General features: G+C 38.8%; 1 protein-coding gene across 12 annotated transcripts in view; it reads right to left on the bottom strand.

The window, feature by feature from the left end:
• The window catches only part of UNC80 (unc-80 homolog, NALCN channel complex subunit), a 225,277-nt gene that overhangs the window by 156,235 nt on the left and 44,871 nt on the right, over positions 1-24,171 (bottom strand). For 5 of the 12 annotated variants that reach the window (XM_053215737.1, XM_053215744.1, XM_053215738.1 and 2 more), the window contains exons 10-19: positions 22,284-22,500; positions 21,466-21,642; positions 20,215-20,483; positions 18,752-19,129; positions 13,867-14,013; positions 9,851-9,998; positions 7,645-7,793; positions 5,329-5,495; positions 4,478-4,576; positions 1,079-1,293 (exon numbers count right to left, since the gene is read on the bottom strand). In XM_053215737.1, the coding sequence (XP_053071712.1) occupies positions 1,079-1,293; positions 4,478-4,576; positions 5,329-5,495; positions 7,645-7,793; positions 9,851-9,998; positions 13,867-14,013; positions 18,752-19,129; positions 20,215-20,483; positions 21,466-21,642; positions 22,284-22,500 (1,966 nt within the window). The remainder of the gene's footprint in view (positions 1-1,078; positions 1,294-4,477; positions 4,577-5,328; positions 5,496-7,644; positions 7,794-9,850; positions 9,999-13,866; positions 14,014-18,751; positions 19,130-20,214; positions 20,484-21,465; positions 21,643-22,283; positions 22,501-24,171) is intronic. The other 7 variants (XM_053215743.1, XM_027051818.2, XM_053215745.1 and 4 more) reach the window with 5 other exon arrangements.

Below are 24,171 nucleotides of genomic sequence, written 5' to 3'. Positions count from 1 at the left end.
TTCCCTTTGACAACTTTCACATCCTCTATTAAGTCCTATTGATTTTACCTCTTTTTATAAAAAAATGTTTATTTATTTTTGAAAGAGAGAGAGAGAGAGAGAGAGAGAGCACGAGTGGGGGAGGGGCAGAGAGAGAGAGGGAGACACAGAATCCAAAGGGCTTGACTCCCAGATCATGACCTAAACCGAAGTTGGATGCTTAACCGACTGAGCCACCCAGGCACCCTTGATTTTACCTCTTAAGTGTTTCTCAAATCTGTCCACTCCTCTGTACATGGTCACCATGTGACCAAGCTTCCATTACCTCTACCTGGACTACTAGGTAGGTTTCTATCTGCTCTCCCTTAACCACTTGGGCTCCCGCCAATATGTTGTCCAAGCAGTGATCCTTTAGAAAAAGCTAGTGGTATTCCCTTGTTCATCATCCCGCCTAGGCTATGTAGGGCTATAGGATGAAGAGCCAACCTGACCCGTAGGGTCCACATGCCCTAGTCCCTCTTGCTCTGTCATAGTCATACAGCCACTCTTCTCATCTCAGTTCTTCTAGTTCCCTCCCTCCTAATATTTTACAAATGCTATTGCTACCATTTAGAGTGCTCTCCTTCTTCCTTCCCCCAGTACTCTGAAGATCTTAATCTCTCTTCCTCCAGGAAGCTTTCTCTGATCTCTGCCTCCTCCTCCCAATTTAGGTCAGATCTGGTTGCATGCTTTCATAGCACAATGTATATTTCCTTCATAAAATTCACAGTTTGCAACTATGCTTAGTTGTATCTGCTTTAGTGACTGTCACCCCTAATAGATTTTAAGTTCAGCAAAGTTGGGCACTGTGTTAATTTTGTTCACCATTTAATCCTTGATGCCTAGCATAGTGTTTGCACATCACAAATGCACATAGTAGGGGTCTGAGAAATACCTGCCGGAAAAAGAAAATGAATGAACGAATGAATAAATGAGCCAGCCTCAACCTTATGACTTTAAGCCTTTCCCTTTCTCTACCCTACCATGCATTGCTTTGATTATGAGTTGATTTGAGGACATAGCAGGGAGTAAGAGAATCCATAAATAAATACAGACATACTTTTACCTATGGGGAGTTTAAGCTTCTTCCGGAGGGAAATTCTGCGGGACCTTGAGCGGGCGCGACGGTCAGAGGTGGTCCCGGAATGGGCAGTGGTGCATTCTGAAGTATCCTGCTCAGATTGGCTGCTGGTGTCACTAGCTGCACTCTGGGATTTGAACATCTTGCGCCAGAAATCTTTCCGCCCCAGGTTGCCCCCTTGCATTTGTTCATCGCTGAAAGCAAGCCGAGGATAGAGTTAAACATCTGACAACACATGTGAAATTCCCTTAAATTTCTTTCAACTTCCTGCCAATGACATTTAGGCAAATCATGCAGGATGATCTTTGGTGGGCTGGGATTTAGGATGAGTCAGAGTGGGAGTGGAAAAAGTGAGACCACAGTTGACTCTGAGCACTTCTTGAAAACAGTCATGTCTCAGCTGTCAAATAGAGGTAATCATTTTTTTCAACCTTAATAAAAAGACCAAATATTATTGCAGGTGTTCCTCTGCGGGTGTGAGTCATAATAGAAGCACTTATGATGTCTAAATATTTTACTTTGTCTTGAAGTTCCCGGAGTCTTGTACAGTACTGTATCTCATTCCCCACCCTCACGCCAGTATAGCAAAATTCTTGGCACTAAACAAACCAAAGATATTTCAATAAATGAATAAGTGAAGTGCAACCACAGCCAGGGGGTGCATCATCCCACATCTGTTTACTAAATTATTTTCATCATGCGATTATTAAGTTTTCTTAAGTCAAGGAAACTTAAGTAAGGTTTATTTTTTTTTCAGTGTTTTATTTTATTTTTGAGAGAGAGGCACAGAGTGCGAGTGGGGGAGGGGCTGAGAGAGAGGGAGACACAGAACTTGTAGCAGGCTCCAGGCGCAGGGCTGGAACCCATTATGAGATGGTGACCTGAGCCGCAGTTGGAGGCTTAACCGTCTGAGCCACCCAGGTGCCCCTAAGAGAGGTTTAAAAGTAAAAAAAAAAAAAAAAAATTAGCCTGACTCAGTAAGCCAAATGGGGACACCTCCAAAGGGATTTTTGACTAGGGCATTCCACAAGAGGAAGAAGACAAGTGGCCAATACTATGCAGAGGTTAATCTCACTAGGAATTGGGGTGGGAGGGGAGGGTCAGTTGAAATGAGATCCCTATTTTCACTCATTAAGTTGGTAGAGATTAAGAGGGGAGAAAGAAAGCAATGGTGGCTATTGTATTGGCAGTGATATGCTCTGTTAGTGTGACTTTTAAGGAGGAAGGAGAAGAGAAGGGTGGGAAGGGGAGGGAAGGGTGAGAGAGATAGAGAGAGAGAGAGGATAAAGGAGGAGCCGGGATTACCCACCTACTTTGCTCCGGGGTGCTAAACAGAGGATATTCGGCATGCTCGTTTCCTGGGCCCGCTCAGAATAGGGAAAAGCTCTATATTTAACATTCTATGTCATCCCTCCAAATGGAAATTTTTATGTGGAAGGATATTAAAACATGTGTCTTCATTCAAGAGGAAAGAACAGACCCATGCTAAATGCTGAGATATTAGGCAGTGTTTACAGAACACTGAAAAAGAGAATATTTGAATATCTAGAAAACAAAATCACCTATGAAGATAGATGGTTTTATTTTTAAAATCCAATTTACTTATTATATCATTCTCATTGAACATATTAGCTTAATAGTTGCTAGTGCCACTTTGAGGGAAAAAAAGTCCTTTTTTTTAATGTTTATTTATTTTTGAGAGAGAGAGTCACAGAGAGAGAGAGAGAGAGAGGAGCATGAGTTGGGGAGGTGTAGAGAGAGAATGAGAGAGGATCTGAAGCAGGCTCTGTGCTGAGAGCAGAGAGCCTGACATGGGGCTCGAACTCACAAACCATGAGATCATGACCTGAGCAGAAATCAATGCTTAAGCGAGTCACCCAGGTGCCCCTCTTTCTCCTTTTATTTGTTGATGTTTTTGTTCATACCCTGTATGTAAAGACTTTTAACTAGTCTTATGGCTATTCAGCTACAGAATTTTGCCTTTTACATTATTTTTCCCCTTAGGGCTTATGTTTGAATTTTTGCTGTGTCCTTAAAGACTTCCTTAAACCTCACATTTAAGAAAGGAAGTTAAAGAAAACAAAAGCTTAATGATAATTTGACAATTCTATCATTTCATTGATTGACTGTCATTCATTCACTTATTTATGAAATAGATATGAAGTGTTCACTAGGGGGGCCAAGCCCTGTCTAAGCATTGAAGTTATAACGGTAAGCAAAAACTCATATGGTCCCTAGACTCAGGGAGTTTACTTACTTCTCTTTACTTTCCTCCAGCCATTTGGGGCAGTGTCTAAGATTTTGAAGGGCTGCAAGAGCTATGCAGGCTTTTGTTCTTTGAAGGTTTTCTTTGCTTGTTGTGAATTACCAAGGTTCTATTTGATGATGGTGATTTCCTTGATTATAGAGAAGGTATACCATAAAATCTAGAATAACCTGTAGAATTTTTGGAAGGATAATAATTTCACAGTAAACCAGAGTTTGTGGAAGTAAAATGGCATACCTTAAGTGATGTTTGTGTTTTAAATATTGATCATACCATTTGTGAGTAGATCTCAAAAGAAGAATAAATACAAATGGGTCTTGCATAGAACTAGGCTGTATTAGTGTCTACAGTAATTCTCACATTTCCTGGGGGCACTAATTTTAAGATGCTTTTGACTTTGCCATTATAAAAAGTGGAGATAAACTGATTGATTTCAGAGAACTTTGGAATGGATCTTGGGAGAAGACCAAGGTGAAATGGAGTACAGTCTATGTTTCAGCTAAATCTGGGCACAAGAGAAGTTTATCTTACTTATTTTTGGAAAGGCTTCATTAGCACATTGACAGCCATTAATACATTTAAATGAAAAAAGTTATAAGCGGGCATTTGGTTAAATGTCTGACTCTTGATATCGGCTGAGGCATGACATCAAGGTTTGTGGGTTCAAGCCCTATGTAGGGCTCTGTGCTGACAGTACAGAGCCTACTTGGGATTCTTTCTCCCTCTCATTCTACCCCTCCACTGCTCTCACATTCTCTCTCTCTCTCTCTCTCAAAAATATATAAATAAACATTAAAAAAGTTATAAGTGATTTTAAGCAAGAAAGTAGATGACATCCCCACCCCACCTGACAGGCACAGTATTTTTCATGATTTATCTGCAGGAGTGTGCAAGAAAAGCAGAAGTGGGGTAGAGACTGGGAAAGGGAAATGCAGTTAAGGAAGCTTCCTGTAGGCCTGAGGCTGGTTATTTGTGATTTGGGTCTGTAGAGATTAGTGGCTTTGGGAATGAAAAGTAAAGGTCAGAAGCAAGGCAAAGTTCAAAGAAGATGATTTCTTGCAGCAGGAAGTGCTCAGCCAACTGCACTGGAGACAAAAATCAATGCTACTTACTGCTCTGGAGTCTGTGAGGGGCGACCAGACATGAAGCTGCGACATTCCTCAGGGGCAGAGGACACCTGGCCTTTCTCCACAATGCTCCCCGCCTCTGACCTATGCAAATGGTGCATTCCACCAATCACAACAGAGCAGGACACCACTCCTCAATACCTCATATACTTCACAAAGCAGAACACTCCCTTATAGGCAATGTGTATTGCTTTCAAACCCTGTCATCGTGAGACTATATTGTATGAAACTTATATCCTACCATTTCATTCATGACCTAGAGCCTTATTGCCTAAGTATACCACCATCATCATGAACAGAGTCATTAACTACAAACAAGATTGTAAATTTAGGAGTTTCTTTTAATCTTGGTAAGTGGCATATTTTATAGAATAGGCATACAATAAACATACATACTAGAAGGAAAAACAACAGAGGGCTGCTCAGCAATTCCTATTCTGCCATGTTTAAAATATTACTTACTGAACAGAAGGATATGGTATCAATAATTGCTTTTCCTCTCTGGACAAAAATGTAAATTTTCCTTGGAAAAGACTAACACACAGATAGCATTTCACCATATTAGTGAGAGCTGTGAATTAAAGATCAAGAGTATGCAAGCCTGAAATCAACTGAGCTTTGATTTATATAGAGGTAGGGTTTATTTGACAGTAAACACCTCCCTTTTCAAAGCTGCAGCTGGACTATCACCAGTGATGCCATGTATTCAAGATAGTTCCACCATGCCTGCACTAGTTATACACCACGCTATGAACCACATGGACAGTACAACAGAAGATTACATTCCAGTGACAGAAGGCAAACACTAATGTTTATATATAGCTCAAGCTTCCAACCTTTTACTGCCTGCAGTCTTAGATTCGGATTCATTCTCCTCCAGCTTTTTCCCTGGTGCCAACTTCTCAGCACTGTCAAGCAAAGCGCTGAGGGCCACTCTCCTGAAGACATTCCCATGAGCCTCTTTGATAAATTGGACCAGCTGACGGATATCACAATACAGCCCCTGTTTGGATGCAAGAAGGAAGGTTTGGGGAAAGTCGTGTGATTAAGTGGTTTTCACAGGAAGAGTGGGAGAAGCTAATTCCTTAGACTTAGGTCAGCATTGGAATCATAAAAGGAAGACAATTTACAACAATGAAACCGATGGTACACTATCTCTCCATTGTTCCTACAGCAACATTATCAAGAACTTTGCCTGTCATCCTTAGTACGATAAAGGATGGTTACCATGCTTCATATTCAGAAAGTTGGTTGTATCATTAGAAAGACATCAATTTATACTTTAAACCACTGGATTCCCAAGCTTTAATTTTCTCTCTTAATTGGGACTTCTGAAGAGATGCCTGCAAAAAAAAGGCAATCAGAAATTTGTTTAGACTAGAGATTTCAGTCCTTATTCAGCTTCTCCAATTTTTCTACATCACTGTGATAAAGTATGCTAAGTCATCTAGACACTTCTAACAGAGCCTGATATTCAAGGACAATTTATTTTGCTTGACATATTTAAAAAATGTGTATGTTGAAGTTCATTTGTACATGAACCTGACTATGAACTACAGGTGATGTAGGACTATTAAAACCAGTACACTGATGAATCCATATTGAAAAATATATACAGGACCTTTTTCTTGAGATATTAAGCTTTTCACTCAGCATTTCCTCCTTTCTCTTCAAGAAGGTAGTTACTGTATTCTTTGCCTTAGGAAAGGTTCATGGCAAAGCAGAACACAGAAGCCTAAACAAAACCACTTAAACACTTACTTGATAGCTTTGGTTTAAAAACCTAAGGCCCAATGGGACAATCATGCCCATGACCCTTAAAACATCAGAAGGAGCAATAACTGGGGAAAAGATGGAAAGGGTGTTTTTTTGGTTCTAGGGTCAGAAAGGCCCTGTGCCTTCACTGTATACTTTGGTAGCTCTTCCATAAAAGGGACAAGACCCCCAAAACCAGGGTTCTAAATTAACTAGAATGACCAGCCCTAAGCATGCAGCAGAGAGCAGTATGTGAAATAACAGGTATGAATTGATGATTGAGACCCATGGAGCTCCCCAGGTCCTAGGTCCTATCAAAGACTTGGGATCTTTGCACCACTCTATGAAGTAAGGAAACCTACTGGGGTTCAACTTTCAGCCATTCTGAAATGAGAGTTCAAAGTCAAAACTAAGATGATTTAAAGAAAGTTAAGAAATACAGTTATTTCTTCTATACATGATTTTGCAAACTAAAATGTATAACAAGTACTCACACATATTATAATCAACTTGTCAAATTACTTCTTGCCATGACCAAATTAAATGCATGGATGGGGCCCATGTTTTTCTCAAGCTCCAAAAACTTTGCTGAGGTGGCTTTGACAGTCAGCAAAATTAAATTGCCTTAGGTTTGGGATTTTAGTTTGTTTACCCAAAGTGATGTGAATAGTTTCAATAGCTTAAAATGATTTCCTTGATTTAGATAGATTAGCAGATAGTGTCAATATGTATAAATGGGCTGATTTCTACATAGAAGTCACAATATGTAACAGATTGGTAAGATAGAGAAATGTTCCTTTACTCCCCAGAGAGAAATGAATTCATCTAGTCATGTCAGATTCATCAGCCTTAATCTACTTCTCGTACCCCAAACCACAATTAAGCACTAACTTGTTATAACCTGCTTCTCTCTCCATACTACTTGCGGCTTCAGTGGTTTAATTAACACAGTCATTTATGAGGAGTACCTAAAAAATTCAATAAAAGAAAACAAAACTAGTTCCAGCAGCATATTTAATTTTTAAAGTAAGTGTGGTTTCAAGAAAATGCTTGGTGTAGTATTATTTAATATTTCATGAGTTAATAAGCTGTGCTCCAGCCCCTCTTTTTTTTTACGGGTTCAAAGTACCTTGCAACTATCTCAGCAATCACCACAGAACTGATGAGGTAGAAGAGGAAGATACGTCAATTTTCAAGTAGAATAATGAATAACAACGAGGAGAAATGTGTCATCGAGGCTCCACCATGAACTACTGGTCACTTTGGGAAAACAGAGATTTTTAACTTTAAGGTGAAGACTTTTAGACTTTAACTTGTCTATCTCATGGCCATGACTGAGAACATTTCTTAGAGCAGAGACCAAGAACTCCTGTGGGAAGAAGAGGTGAACTTCTCACCAGATTCTCAGGGCTGTGCAATTCATGTGTAGTTGAAGCGCAACGGGTGATAAGAGATTTAAACATGGCGCTGACGATGATGCCTTCCACGTTTTGGGCTGTGGATTTGTTGTCCACCGTGGTGAAGTTATTTCCAAACCCAGCCTTGTCTGGAATGCAAAGGCACTAATTCAAGGCAATGTTTTCATTAAGCTACACAGGTTAAAAAAGTAACGAAGTATTTGGCACCCAGGAATTAGTGAAGGGCTACACAAAATTCAGAAACAGACTAAAGATACACCTTGGAGACTTGGCGATAAACAACTCACAGTCTTCCTCGGAGTCTTTACCATGATATAGTCCATCGTGTTGTGGAATGTTTATATTGATAAGTCTTAGCAAAAAGGGAGAATCAACTGTTGACCCTAAGAAAGATATTTAGACCTAGTTTTTAAATAGGTGATCACTTAAAAAATAAGAATTCCTCATTGAAGAGAGAATTTATTTGATTCAGCCTTTTTGGTGGTGAGGAATGCTGGCTTCCCAGTGGAAATTGTTCAGTCTTTCAGAAGTGGAGTGAGGTGGGGCCAACCCCATGAGCTGGCCAGGGGGAGGAAAAGGTGGGAAAGGGCCCTGAGGGGGAATCACACTAGCACTGGCAATAAAAAGGACACTGAGTGCTGCCACGAGCTGCATAGAACTTCTAGCAGCTTCTTGCCTCCACAGACTTGCCATACCAAGAGGGAAAACCTACCACCTCTCTTAGAGCCACTTCCTTATAACTCACTGAAATGTGAAATGCCAGTGAACTGAGGCCATCACCCTCCCATGGCACTTTATGCCACTTTTTAACATATCCAGGAAACATTTCTTAGGGGACACATTAGCTATTCTGGAGACTTGCCAGAAGATTCTTAATGACTGTGAACCATCTGTGGACTGTACGGTCAAGATTTATGTAGCCCTGACACTGATCAGATAGGGACCTGTGTGTTTGGCTGGCTGATTCACTGGGAGCTACTTCTGTCTCTCAAGAGTCCCACGGGGGATTTGTCACTTTATTATAACCTCTCACTGTCTGTGCCAACTGGCTGGGGATTAGCCCTAGACTTTACATTATAGAAAGAAATCTCTTAGTCTCTGCTTGTAGTTTCTATCTCAAATGGCTTAAAAAAGAGAAAATAGTTTGTACTCAGGAATCTCTCTTCTCATTTAATTATTTTCTAAAATTTGTAATGTGCTCAGCTTAAAACAACTCTGATAATGTACATTGTTTTAGGGGCTCTATAGAGGAACAATATTGTTTTAAATGTGATCGCCAAACAATAAAGATAGGGAAACTGCTTCCAAATTCATCAAATAGATCTTCATTATAAATTAATCAACTATCACACATGTATTATATAAACCATAAACATCCACATGAAGAAGTTATTGCTTCCCAGGCTCTAATTAAAATGTGTATTTTACTCACCTCAGTCTTCATACATCACTTTCATTTCATTACTGTGTTTACACCCAAGTGGTATTGAAGGTGTTAGGTCTATTATGAGTGCAATTGATGTTCACTGGTCCCCCTATACCACAGGTTTCTACAGTGGAGTTTTCTCAAAACACCAAGTTCTAAAATGGTATGTGGGATTATCTATATATCTATTTGCCTGTTTAAAATATTTTAGTATATATGTGTATGTAAGTATATCAAAATTATGTTACTACTATGTTTCTATATATCTTTTCTTTCCTGTTTTATCTTGTGAAAAAAAAATTTCAAGCACTCTGCCTGGCACATATTAGGTAGTCATTTCATATTTGTTGAACTAATGAATATACTCCCTTGTTCCCTGATTTTGCCTCAGTGGTCATACAACAGAAAATTGTATGAGAAAGAGAGGAGTGCCATGAGTGATAGTGTATAGATTGAGGGGCTAATGGTGGGGACGCCACAGCTTTACAAAATGCCCTTTGCTGAGTTAAGTTCTCCTTAGAAACCCCCCAAAATGTGTCACCAAAGATAACGTGCAAGCTTCTCTTGCTTATACTCTATTACACTCTCTCTCTCTCTCTCTCTCTCTCTCTCACACACACACACACACACACACACACACACACACACACACACACCTTTTCCTCTAAAGTCTATCCCCACATATTCAGGGTACCTCAGAAACACTACCTGTTTCACCTCATAGTGATCTCTCCTGGAACATGGCACAGCTTTACTTACTGTCAGTGACTGGCTCCATACAAAATCCTAGCAAAGCATGCAAGAAGTCCACTACATTGTTGAGAGAGTCCTTGTTCACATAGTCCCTCATGGTTTGTCGGAATTGCATCTTATCTAGCTTGTATAGCTTAGTGAGGCAGTTCTGGGCCTGTAATGAAGGAAGAAAAGTGAAGAAGTCACAGGTACCAGCTTAAGCTGGGGATACCATTAGTCTGAGACAGAAGCCTGCGGAAGGCAAAGGCTTCTGTCCATCCCTGCTGGCTGGTGCCGGCCAACCCTGCAAGCCCCCCTTGTCTGAGCAAGGAAGGGGCAGAGACTAAGCTGAGCAGTATGAGGGACTTTACTTTTAGAAGGGCTGCTCCAAGTAAAACCCAAGGCTAACGTCTAATGCTGGTGCCAGAGGAATTCAGTCTTTTTGCCAAGATCACGATTTTAAGATCTCAATGAAAAATGCTCCAAGTATAAAAATTAGGCAGGTTATAGAATTGGTTATCCAGGTTTAGAAAACCTCAAAGCTTTGTGCAGTGGGAGGAAGGGTGCCACTCCCATGTTCAGCTATTTTGGACTTAAGTGGATTTAATGGAGTGGATGAGAGGGATATATGAAGTGGGTATCCAGTGTTCTCATATATGGCCAGGAAGGGAGGACCCTTCAAGCATGAAGGAGGCATAAAATAAAGGCACATCTAGTTTGTTTATGTGTCTGTATTTCAATGTGAAAGTTTGATATTTAAACAGAAATTGGCTTTATAGACATGGCAACCAAGTGACCACTGGCTAGACCCTGCTACTCACAACTATATTTCAGACAATACAGTAAATGATTCTGCCATCTGACAAAGAGAACGGGAATAATCTCTCCATTAGAGCAAGTAACGTCACAGCCATTGGCTGCAGAAGGCCACAGACAGAATGCCCTGACAGTATCGAGGGTCATTAGAAGCCTCCCAGCCTTGTCTTATCATGGAGAGAAAAATCACATTTGGGTGGTGCTTTGCTGTTTAAAACATGTTTCTTGCTTGTAACTGTATAACATTTGACTTTCACACCTCTGTGATTTGATGAGTATCCCCATATTACAGTGGAGGAAATTGAGGCTCACAGAAGTCAAGGACTTTGTCCAAGTTAACCACCTTAATTGAGGACGGAGAACTTTGGACAACCAGGCACAATCATGGAAGTAAGATTAGAGAAAGCAGTCCCTAAGAATTTAAACACATAAGATGGGCCCTTAATGGATTCCCAGAAGAAAATTTAAGTTACATCACTATTTTAACAAATCAAGGCCCAGAGAAAGCTTCTGGAAAAATTTGAGTGGGAAAGAAAGAGTATAAAAGGCTGAATTAGCAATAAACTTGGTATGACCTTGTGGTAATCTCTCTGGCTATATCACAAAGTCAGGTGGACTGGTAATTGTTTTCATTTTGCCTTTATTAGGTCCCAGAATATTGAGAAATTAGGGTTTTTATTCCAGAGATATTGCTGTTTGCTGGTTCTCAGGCAAATTCATTTTTTCTTCTTATAAAATAAATGCTGCTTGCTGAAAAATTATGTTTTCAAAGCATTTACATAAAATATTTCCCTTATGAAGTAGTATTTAATTTTTACCCCGTAAAAAATATGTGAAGATCTTGATTGCAACACATATGAAGCACTTTAAAATCCTGGGTTGGAAAGCCCCGAAGCACAAATTATCCTGTCTTCTCTACAAAATACTCCAATGACAGCATAGTTTCAGATGTACTGTTTAGAGGCCATTAGAATGTCTAAATGAGTTCAATGAGAAGTTTAAGCAAGAATCAGGAATCAAAACCTTAAGTATTTTGATTTTGAATGAATATTCAAGAATCTCTTCTGCAAGAGATATAAAACTGTCAGAGTGAATTCCCTTTCAATATTTTGGGACAACCAATGAATGGTTAATCTAAAAGACACACGCTGGAATTATTAGGCATTTTGATGAATATCATTATAGTAATTTTCTCTTTCTTTCTTTTTTTCTCTTTCTTTCTCTCTTTTTCTCTCTCTTTCTCTCTTTCTTTCTAAGAAGTATAGAGGCCCTTGGGCACCTGGGTGGCTCAGTCAGTTGAGCGTCCGACTTTCGCTCAGGTCATGATCTCACGGTTCATGAGTTCGAGTCCCGTGTCAGTCCCGTGTCTGACAGCTCAGAGCCTGGAGACTGCTTTGGATTTTGTGTCTCCCCTCCCCTGCTCATGCTCTGTCTCTGTCTCTCTCTCTCTCTCAGAAATAAATAAATATCAAAAAAAATTTTTTTAAGTATAGAGGCCCTGATGTGGTAGAAGTAAGAAATATTCTCAACATCTTAAAAGGTAAGCAACCTCTGAAAATTCAATGCCTTAGAAATTTGTAAAGACCTAGCTTCTTGAATTAATTAGACTTTCCCAGGGATAATTTCTCAGATTTGTATATCTTGGACAATGTGTTTGCTGAGCAAAATTAGGCAAATATAATCCCTATAATGAGTATTAAGCTGGGCTACAAGATAATGGAAGATTTGCCATGTAAGTCAGCAAAGCTGAGAAGGCAGGTAAAAAACTGTCTAGACATCCTGACAGGAAATGTTCAGGAGTCTCGGTGAGGGAAGCATGGTAGACTGAGCAGCAACAATGGTCTCTCAAGCGGCTTCTGATCCAACTATTCCTATTTTCTTCAAGTCTAGAAAGACAGGTTGTGGCATCAGAGCCAGTTTAATACCTCCAAGTCAAGCATGACACTTACTATTTTTTAGTGTTTCGTTTCATGGAACTGGTCTTCTGTATGAGGAGTGTTAATGTTTTAGCCTTGAAGGCACTTATTCATACTGCGATAGAACTAAAAACCACACATTAAAAATCACTTATGCATGTGCAAAGATGGGGGCAATGTCAGCTTTCTATTGCCTTACTAATTATTATTTTGATTTTTAAATTTTGGACCTCAAAAATCTAGATCTTGGTCAAAGTTGCCAAGTTTCATAATTTAGAAGTTAATTACTGTGAATATAATATAATAAGTTAATATAAAACAATGTAATAGAACATAAAAGAAACAGACAAGGATGGATGAATGGATAGATAGGTGGATGACATATTAAGAAAGATACCCAGCATGCTAGTACTGTGTGAACATTTCATGACAAAAACTAATACCAAGAAAAAATGGGCTGGCATTAGATTTTGACATGATCTTAAAACTCTGCCAAAATATGCCAAAGGGTTTCCTGGACTCAAATTTACATAAAAGTCTTATTTTCTTATGGTATTTTCTTATGGTTTCAATTCAAACATATGCATGAGGCAAATGTCCCATCTTGGACTTGCTATGGAGGTGGGTTATTGCTCAAGAGTCAAGGGAAAAGTAGCAATCAGCTGAGGCAAATGAAAATGAGCTGGAATAAGACCATGTTCCATGACAGCATTATGCTTTGCAAGCCCAAGCGCAGAGTTTCAAGTTTCACACAGTTCAAAGGGACATGATCTTAAATACTTAGGAGTCAAGGTTCATTCTGAAACAAAGCAGCCAGAACATGACTGGCTACTTTTATAGTCCTGTTTTGTCCCAATAAGGGCCATTTTCCCTATCTATATAAGAATAACAAACTAAATCCTAAACTTTGACCCCTTTCTTTAATATAAAATATGTTTCTATAGTACCCAGGCAGAGATGATTAAAAAGTCATTTGTCACAGACCATCAGAGACTTGCTAAATGTATTTATCTTTGCACAGGTCTTTCAGACTCTAATTCATACTTTCCAATGATATACCCTTTCACCAACTGGGAGTTGGCCTGCCCTAGGCAGAAGGCAGAAGTGTTTTCCCAATTAAGCTTTACCAGGCCTGGGTTTTAGAGGTCTTGAGATATGTTGTGGGAATCTTCCCAATCCAAATCAGCATTAATCACCCCTATGAAATATAATATTTTTCAGGGAACACTGACCCTCATTGTCAAAGGACTCATTCCTAAATTGGAGAGAGGGATGAGGGAGAGGAAATGGAATCTACTTTAATTCTCTTACATTCTCCCGGAATACCTGGTGTCTCAGACGATCTCCAGAGAGCCCTCGATGTCCTTCTCCGCAACCATAGGCACATCCCAAAGACTTCACTATTTTGATGAGCATGGTCAGAGCAAGCCTATGGTTGCTTACAGGTGTACTTTCATCCTAGCACCCACAAACAAGAAAAAAAGACATCTGTTCACCTACTCACTAAGCCCTTTTGGTACTGAGATTCCATTTTGTGATTAAACCAAATTTTATATGTTTTATGGTCAGCATGTGCAACTTGAAAGACAGAATTGTCAAGAGCTCACCAAGCAAGTTAATCTTTGTAAAATTCAGAATATGATTTAAGAGAAAGGAAAATGTCTGTGCATTTTGATCACCCTCTAGTGCTAAAGGATATGAATGTAGACCTCTTGATTAGAAAACATGCTTTCTGTATCCTTGGCAGACTATCAGAACCACCTAGAGAGAGACAAAGGGGACTATCAGTGATAAAGACAAAAAGATTTTCCCAGAAGCTACCCTCTTCAGCAGGCTTCTGATAGTACCACCAGGCAAGGATTCTTGTTAAATTTCTGGAACTGATCAAAGTCTGGAGCTTTGAGATCACATGGCAACTTCTGGCATTTGTAAGGGATTTTCTAAAATAATATGTTTACTATATCGTAATACTCATGCCTAAGCAAAGTGAGAATACAAAATTTGTCAACATTCAGCTTGTTTCTTCCTTCAAAGGTAAATAGGAAGCCCTCCTGAGGTGAATAATAACTGTCATCATCCTCTCTTTTGCCCATTTAATTCCTGTTGTTAGTGGAGCACATAGCTTCTAGAAAAAATGGACTTCTGTGGATTATTTCCAAAGACCCCTAAGGTTTCTAATAGTTGTCCTTTCTATTTCATCAATTTACTGTGCAGAACAAAGGAAATAATGGATAATGGATAAGCATTGCTCTGTAAATTATGAAGGGCTTTTCTGATTGTGGATCAGACTGGTATGTAAATGCTGGGGTCACACGTTGAAAGTACTCAAATGTGGGTAGGATGTGAAAGAGGTGGAGTTATCTGGACATCATATTCCATAATTTGGGTAGGGTAGACTCTCCTTCCCTAAAGTTATGCAGTTGGTCTTCTTTTTCAATCTACAGGCTCAGGTAGTGGATGTGGTACTGAGATGCCCTCTGCAGGAATGAATATTTATTCTCTGAGCCTGTTAATGGCTGACAGCTCTCCACTGAGCTCTTCTCCAGACATTGCTCTTAGCTAAAGAGAGTTGCCTCACTTAAGCTCTTCCTGGTAACAGCCTGCTTCTAATGGCTGGTCAAAGGCATAATGAAGGTGGGTGGGTGGATGGGGGTGTATAAAGGTGGGCTCCCTTACTCCATCTGGAGATTACTTTGGAGAGCCGTCCTTGCTTAGAGTTTCCTGTGTGATGGGCTGAGTTCTCTGTTACAACTATATTACAGTTCAGCCTTTCCCTCTACCTCATCCTGCTTATTTCACACTTCATAGATGTTGATCCTGCGAAGACATCCCATGAAACTTCCCGTACACACATCTCTATATCTTAGTGTGTTTCCTGGGAATTCTATAGATCAGGTGGTTGCAAATGGAAGACTTGGACTTATCAGTAAACATTTATTTACATAATATATATATTATACATATTATACATACATATATTATACATGTGTGTGTATATATATATATATATATATATATATATATATATATATATATGACATTCAGAAATGTTTTAGTTTCACTTCAAATCTTAGCTCCATAACCTTAGGACAGCTACTTAACCACTCTGAGCCCTACAAAATGGGAATCATAATAATACCTATATCATACAGCTGTAAGGCTAACATGAGTCAAAATATGTAAGACACACAATAATAGCACAAAAAGGTTTATCATTTGTAGGTGTGGGATACTGCTTTCCTCTGAGACAACTTTGTGCAAATTAGAAAAGGCATTCCTCTGGGTAAGTGAATCAGAAAAAGATGAGCCCTTTTAGTAGATACAGTCCTTGAGTGAAGAGCTCAGTGAGCAGAGCTTACACTGGATTTCAGTCCCTCTTGGCCTCAGAAAAGTTCACCCTGGGTAGGGCCTGATTTGGAAGATTGGTTTACATACATTTTTAGATTACTATATGTTCCTTAAAAAAAATCTCTAGCTCCAAAAGCTCTTTTTAAGTACCTATTCAGGTTTGATTTTCTTTGGACCTTCAGATGTCCTTAGGATTTAGATTCCTCTTATAGCAGACATTCAGAAAGATGTTTCAAGCTATAGGCAGAAATCAGGACAGATACATTTCAGGCTCTCAGTATTAGTAGCAAATATAGAAATAGAAATTAGATCTTCCTTTCCGAATTAATCAATTCCCCATGTTTCTGGTATTACTAGAGTACAAGACTAGATAAATTCTGATTTCACCAAAAATAACAGGGATTTGGGGAAGAACAGACCTCTGTGAATCACAAATATATGCACTTGACCTATAATTGAGTTTTATTTTATAAATTCTTTCTACTATAAAGAATATTATTTTGCATAACCACAAAACATTGATATTTTGGTGGCTGTTTGAGCCCACATAATCTAACTTCAAAAAATCCCATCTAATCAAGAGTGATAACTTAAGTTAAAATAATATTTATATTATTTAGTATCTAGTATAATAACTAGATTTAAACTGGCAAGAGAATTTCAGGTCTATAATAAGAAATCAGATGAAGATACTAATCGGATATAATTTTAGAAGTAAAAACAAAAATATAATACTAATAATGAAATTCAGAAATTCTTAGGATACATAACAAAGCCTTCTTCAATTTAGTTGGACTATCTAAGCTTTACTAATAAAAGTCTATCAAAATTTCACAACTCCCTTTTATTGTTTTCTATTTTCCCTTGAATATTGTAATGAACATAACACCATCTGTTATCTCTTTGAGTACCAGCTTAGATTGATAGGTAAAACATAGAAGTTTAGTAAAAGTAAGATATGAGGATCTTTTTGGATTGTCCTCAGTGATGTATGAGTAGGTAAGAAACTGAGAACCTTAAGTACTGGAAGATGCTATTAGAATTGGAAAACACATATATATGATTAGGGTAGAAGAAGAAAATCTTAAAGAAATGATTCAGGAACCCAAATATTGGGAAAGAATATTCGGATCAGAGACCCAGAATATTGGGAATATAGGAGTAGATAATGAGATGCAGAAACACACATGATAAATACACATTAAAAATGTACCAAGTAGGATTAGAAAAGATGGAGAAGAAACTGTAAAAGAGGAAGGAGCATGGCAACACCTTTTCAGACGTAAAAACCTGACACACTGTAAGAAAAAAAACGGACAATTCATAGTTTAGATAATGTGTAGATGGTAGAACTCCGAACAATGTCATCTTACACCTGTAAACACAACCTGCTATGTACATCGTGACCTGTTAGAAATTCAAATGTCTTGTTGATTTCAATTTGTTAACAGCATTTTCCAACAAAAACCTCATACTGGAATCGGTGTAAGTTATGTGATTTTCAGCTATGGTAATTCTTATTTAAAACCCAAATTAAAGGAGAAAACTAATTCTTGGCATTAAGTGCAGAGATCATAAAGGAGGTGTTGCTAGAGCAAAGGGAATTAAATTCAGGGATAATTAATAATAAGAAAGTTAAAAACATAAGATGTAAAACATGAGAGTACCAAGGCTAGTCTTTCAAACCAACACCAACAAACCAACCAATTAACTGAACAAAATTTTTCCCTTTCTTTCTCAACCATGATGGAAACTGGCTGCCCCAAAATGTGTTCCTTAGATCAGGAGAAGAAACACCATCATGAGGAAAGATGATACTGCTTGTGTTTCCCCCAAATTCATATGTTGAAACCCTGTCTCCCAATGGGATGGTATTTGATTATGGCCTTCGGGAGGTAAATAGGATTAGATGTGGACATCATGAGAGTGGGGCCCTGGTCTGATAAGTGCCCTTATTTTTTTTTTATTTAAAAAAAACTTTTGATAGAGAGAGAGAGAGAGAGCACTTGAGCAGGGGAGAGGGGCAGAGAGAGAGAGAGAGAGAGAGAGAGAGAGAGAGAGAATCCCAAGCAGGCTCCATGCTCAGCACAGAGTCTGACATAAGGCTCAATCCTACAACCCTGGAATCATGACCTGAGCTGAAATGAAGTTGCCCACTCAACTGCCTGAACCATCTAGGCACCCCAAGATCAGTGCCCTATAAAAAGAGACAACAGAGGAGTCACTCTTGCTCTCTTTCTGTGGGTGGGGTGTGTGTGTGTGTGTGTGTGTGTGTGTGTGTGTGTGTGTGTAAGAGAGAGAGAATACAGTAAAAAGGGGCTATGTGAGCACATAACAAGACAGCAACCACTTACAATCCAAGAAAAAAACTTCAGAAACCTTGTTAGCACCTTCATCTTGGAGTTCCTAGCCTCCAGAAGTATGAGAAGTAAACTTCTTTTGTTTAATCTGCCCAATCTGTGATATTTTGCTATGGTAGTCTGAGAAGAAAACATTGCTCAATTAGGTCAGACCCTGAAAAACTAGAAAGAGACAATCATTGGTGGCAGACTGAGAATTATGGTAATGTAGATACTCTCTTGCAGAAATGACATGACCAGGGAATTAGCTCTAACACTGCTTGAATTGGTCTTTGAATTGACAATACAGTTTTTGAACTGAGAATACAGTTTCATGTAACTGTTTCTACTAATGCCTGGTGAAAACTCAATGAAGAGATTTATAGTTTTAGTGACTTTCTTGTTTTAGTGACTAATTGTGACTGAGTCAACTAATTGCTGGCAAGCAGGCACTGGAAAGAAATTAGGGGCAACATTTCATGAGAACACAGAAGGTGGTTCATTCATACCTTCTCTTGGTTCTTCTCATTCTTCTCATAAGGTCCACCTCCACCTCCTCCACCTCCTCCTCCATCACCTCCATCACCTCCATCACCTCTTCCGCCTCCACCTCCTCCTTCTTCTCCTCCACCATCTCCAGCTCCACTAACTGAAGGGCCCCCGAATCCACAGGGTGAACTTCCAGATACTCCTTTGAACTGGAAAGTTCCCTCACTTGCTCTTTTTTCCATAGCCTCATTTTCCTTGTTTTCACTCTTCTTTCTATTCTTTTCTACACAAGGCACCACACCAAGCTGAAGCAAGCATTCTACAATGTTTAGTGCCACATCACAGATACGAGAACTGATGTCATGGTTAAGGACAAGATAAACAGCCTTCAGAACAACCTGGGGGGAAGACAAAGATAAACAGAGGATGATTAATTTACATGAGCTACCTACACCTTGGTACACAGATTTGGTTATTCTGTTTAATCATTTCCTTTAGGCTGTTCTAAGCACTTAAGCATAAATAATTCAGTTAATTCTCAGATGTTCCTATCTACATTGTATTGGGACCTTGTGTACGTGTTTAACGTAAAGTATAAGTCACCCAAAGAATTAAAAATGTCTGTGTGAAAAAAATGTCTGTATTATCTCACATTAAGTATTCCAAAACTTGCCATCATATAGACAGTTAATAGGGGTACTGAAAAACAGTGATTAATGGGGCAGACATTTTTTGTCCAAATGGAAACTTGCTCAACTGATTTTTTACACCAAAGTGCTTTAATCCTCTGCCTTTCACTTTATGTCAATAGTGGATAAAGAACAATAATTTCCATATCTCCATAATAGGGGAACATTTATGTATTCACAATTGTATCATTATTTACACTTCAATTTTAAATGCAAAATATTTGCATGTTTAAATTATGTCCTTTCATTGATTTTAATATTTTAAATTATTTGCTGATCCAGTTCCCTAATGTGAAATAAAACATTTTGTGAAGTATAATTGTAAAATATAACAACCCTTTCATTTGGTAATAACTATAATCAAGACAGGCATTCCTGAGAATGCAAGTTTAAATCTTTTAATGGACTTCTATTCATTTTCCCTTGCTATGTGGGAGGTTTGGAATCATGTTGCTTATATAAGAAAAGAAAATAAACTGAGAACTTTTTATAAAGGACTTAGCACACACACATTTATGTATATTTATATATACATATTCAGGATTCGCTAATTCTTTTGGATTATAAAAATATTCTGAGATCAGATCACACCTAATGTAATTCTTGGAAAAAAAAGGGGAAAGATACATCTACGATGGTTGACATATTTGTGAAATTTTGTATATGGGTAGCTTTTTCATTTTAAGATTCAACATTTCTAAGAATCTATGTACCCATTTTACCCAGCCTTATAAAAACTGGATCAAAGAGCCATTATCTTCCAAGCATTGGTAAGAAAAATTCTTTCTTCTTACAGAAAGATCAAGCATGCCATTCTTGTGGACAAAGTTATTGGTCCCATCGATATGTTCCGTGTCCTCTAAGTAGCTGTAGTTTATGCAGGAGTCTGTGAGGCTTCGAGGCAGGTTTGCACATGCCAAGGGTTCATGTGGCATCTCTGGGATAGGCACCTGGTTGCAGAGCTTCCTCATATGCTCACTGAAAAAGTCTGCATAGCCTACGTTGAATGATGCCAATGTGGTATTGAAGGTTGCAACTGTAATAGTGGAGATCTGGGATTGCACTAATAAAAAGAAAGCAATGTCTTAGTTTTCCCCATATTAACTTGCCACACTATCATGTCAGACAGTTTTATTATCATGACAACAATCACAGCTGAAGCTTTTGTAGATATTTGACTTATAGTCTCAAAGCTATTCTCAATTCTCATGGAATTGCCTCAAGTGTTAAGGCCATGTAATATCCGAATGAAGGTTATAGAAAATATGACTTCCAACTGGCTTCCTTAAGACTCAGGCTAGAATTTAACTTTTGTTTAACAGGTGGATTTTGCCCACTATTAAATGGCAGATCCTACTGATAAAGTTAAACTAGTTTAGTTGAAGTATTTCTCCCCAAGTTTGTGGCTGGTAAAATATTCGGTTTTATCTAGCATATTTAAGCAACAAATAAGAAGGATTCTTTTTTTTTTTTTTTTTTTTGCTTAAAAGTAATAGAACATAAATTTGTGGTGGTAACTAACTGGTATCATCAAATACTTGAAATATACTCCTGGGAAAAGAGAGCTCAAATTATGCTCATAGGTTAAGAGTACAGATTAAGAACCCATTTTAGATTCCACCCAGACACACATGTTTTCTCCACACAAAGCACATAAGGCACTTATTTAAAATCGTAGCTGTCTGAGGAAGGAATCGGTGGCCCTGGAAGGCAGTGACTTTCTTCACATTGAAAGTGGGCAAGTCCTTTAAAGGGACATCATACGGGGTGTCCAAGTAATGCATATAATTGTCTTCCAAATCTCTTCTAGCCCTGTGGGTCTATGACCTTTTGAAAACAAATATGCATGGCTTGCTTTCCCTCTGAGACGCATGGTGCTTGCAGTATGCCATCGAGTAGCTTTGTTACTAAGGAAATCCTAACAACGGCTCACTAGTAAATTACCAAGCAATGTAATACATGAATGCAAATTTTCAAAAAGTGTAAGGAACCAGATTACAATGAAAATGAAACATGGAGTAAAAACAGGAAACAGGAAAAGGAACCTGAACTCCCGCCTGCAGGTGCGCCTTCCGACCCACCTTCCTTGACAGTGTTTTCTCCATGGCTGTTGGAGTGATCTGGCTGGTCACTCACCAGGGTGTGATGGGAGTGTGAGTGCCTGGCACTCAGGCTCTCCATCTCCGTGGCTGCATCCGAACTGCCCCGCCGGGTAAATTTCCCTGAGATGGACAAGAGCACCACAAGAGGGTTTGAAAATGGAAGATCCTCTGCCAAGATGTTGTTTTACCAAAGGATGGCAGTGAGAGTAAAGGGACATTGGGAAGTGTATGAGGCACAGTCAGATAGTAGGAATGAGACTAGTCGACTAGTCCTGGGGATAGTCAGGGTCAAGATGATTCATGAAGCTGCCTGTCATAAGATCAGCCCCAATCTAAGCCAAATGTCAGAAACCATATGTGGAGTTCCAGCTAGCTTCTGGCTCCTGATTTTGAGCTGGCTTTCTGAATATGTCATTCAGAAAGAAAAAATAATCTTTTTCTTTTCTTTACATTTCCCTTTTCTAATATCCAAATTAAAGTCTGCCTTTGGATTCACAATGAAGTTAATGCACAAGACCCTTTAAGGCCATATTTCCACATCTAGAGTATGTAAGAAATAGGGCCATTACCTAATTATACAGGGTTTTTCCATATTTAATTAAATTACCTGCATTCCTTTGGTACTAGGAAGCTAGCATCTGGGCCCACATTTCTTGACTAAACTGTTCAAGAAAGATGCAGATTTGCCCGGGAGCCCTAGATCCAGATTTCTAAACAGGTCACTCAAGCTCTGCCCTACTTTGGAAAGTCCTTGTGGTCACCTAAAATGGTGGTTTGCCAGCCTCCTTTTTCAATGCCTCGCCTGTCTTCTCCAAGCCCAGGGAAACTTCCGAAGGAGAATGTGCTTCGGGTGGGGAACACATCCAAGTGGTCTTCATGAAGCAGGAATGGCACTCCCATTCTTCGAGGCCTCCTCTTTCCTGTGTGGTGGAATGGGATGGAGCCTTTCCTCTCTCGGTCTTCTTTGCGGCTCTTGAACTATGAGGATGAGAGGTTAAGGGTTAGGCACAGGGCAAAGGAAAAGTGATAGTTTGCTTCCCAAAGGGCTCTACAATCTACAGTAAATTACAGGAATGTTCCAGGAAGAAGAGACTCAGAAAGTCACTGAGTATCATCTGATAGAGATGGGTGACATTTCCACAATGCACTGAAAGAGTGAAAGAAACAAAGCAAAAGACAACATATCCCTTGGGTCTTTCTGCTTGGTTGGCTTGTACCTGGACCAGCAGCATCAGGATCAACTGGGAAACTGTTATAAGTACAAATTCTCAGGTTCATAGTACATCAGAAACATAGAAGATAAGACCTAGCGATGTGGGTTTTGATAAGCCTTGTAGGTAGTTATGATACATGCTAAAATTTGAGGACCACTGACGTAGAGTATAGGATCCCTAAGTCACCACTTAGATCAGCCAGTATTTTCTGTTCCATTTTTCAGGATTGAGATCAACGGTTCTGGCCAGACAACTTCAAATGTGTGCCACTGTTCATAAGGAGAGTTAAAAAAGACACACAGCATGAATTGGTATAAACCCATTACTCCTACCAAACAACTTTAAAACCCAGTATAAATAAGAGCTCAGAATTCTTGGGAAGCGTTTAAAATATACCAATGTCCGGGCCTAACCTTCAGCAATTATGACCTAATTGGCTTGAGTTCAGGCCTGGGCACATGAATTTTTAATGGCTCCCCAGAGATTCTCATGTGCAGTCAGTACTGAAAACTTATTCCCCTGATGATCAATGTTTTTAGAAAAACTATAGCCATTGCCTATTATTGTATTAACAATGAAGTAGACATGACTGCTTGCTTAGCACACTCCGAGCTTATAGATAAGTGAATAATAAATGTTCTGTCTTCCATGAACACAATTGAACTGATTATTTTGAAAATTGGAAAATAAAGCTACTGCACATACATTATTCTATACATATTATTTTCTATCTCATTAGCTCCATATACTTACAAAAAGAGAGGTGGAAGGATGGATTCATAAGAGCATGAACTATTTAGCTTGAACACCTAGTTTTGAGTTTGGACTCAAGCTTTCATGGACTACCAAAATTTCTAAGGCTCGGTTCCTTCCTTTCTTTTTTGAGAATAGTCAACATTTATTGAATACTTACAAAGTGCCAGGCACAGTAAGGAACTTAATGTGAATTATCTTACTTAATCCTCATAACCTTTTGAGGTAAGTATATTATATACCCAAATTTCAAATGAAGAAACTGATACACAGTATCACACAGGTTGACAGTGGCAGAGTGAGAATTTGAACTCTCATTAGCTAACTCCCAAGTGCACACTCGTCCTTTAATTTCTCATCTTTAGAATTCTAGTGGATGGTTAAAAAATGCTTATTGAATGGAAACCTATGCTATGACTTATAACAAGTTGTGAAGGTAGAAAATCTAGTGATCTGCTGTAAGGATTTGCTACTTTATTAAGAGTTTGGTTTGTTTGTTGTCTTTAAAATGGAGAGGACTTCAAGAATAAATGTTCCAGGATGATTAAATCACTCTAAGAACTTCAGTAAGACTCAGTTTCTTAGGTGAAAAATGTGATAAATGAGGATCTCATTGGATTAAGTGAGAACCAGTTATATAAAATGCTTGATGAAATGAGATGAATCATAGAAACCTAAGTTG

Source organism: Acinonyx jubatus, chromosome C1, assembly GCF_027475565.1.
Source record: "Acinonyx jubatus isolate Ajub_Pintada_27869175 chromosome C1, VMU_Ajub_asm_v1.0, whole genome shotgun sequence".
NCBI lineage: Eukaryota > Metazoa > Chordata > Mammalia > Carnivora > Felidae > Acinonyx > Acinonyx jubatus.
The sequence above is the reverse complement of the archived record's forward strand: the minus strand, read 5'-3'. Positions and strand labels throughout refer to the sequence as shown.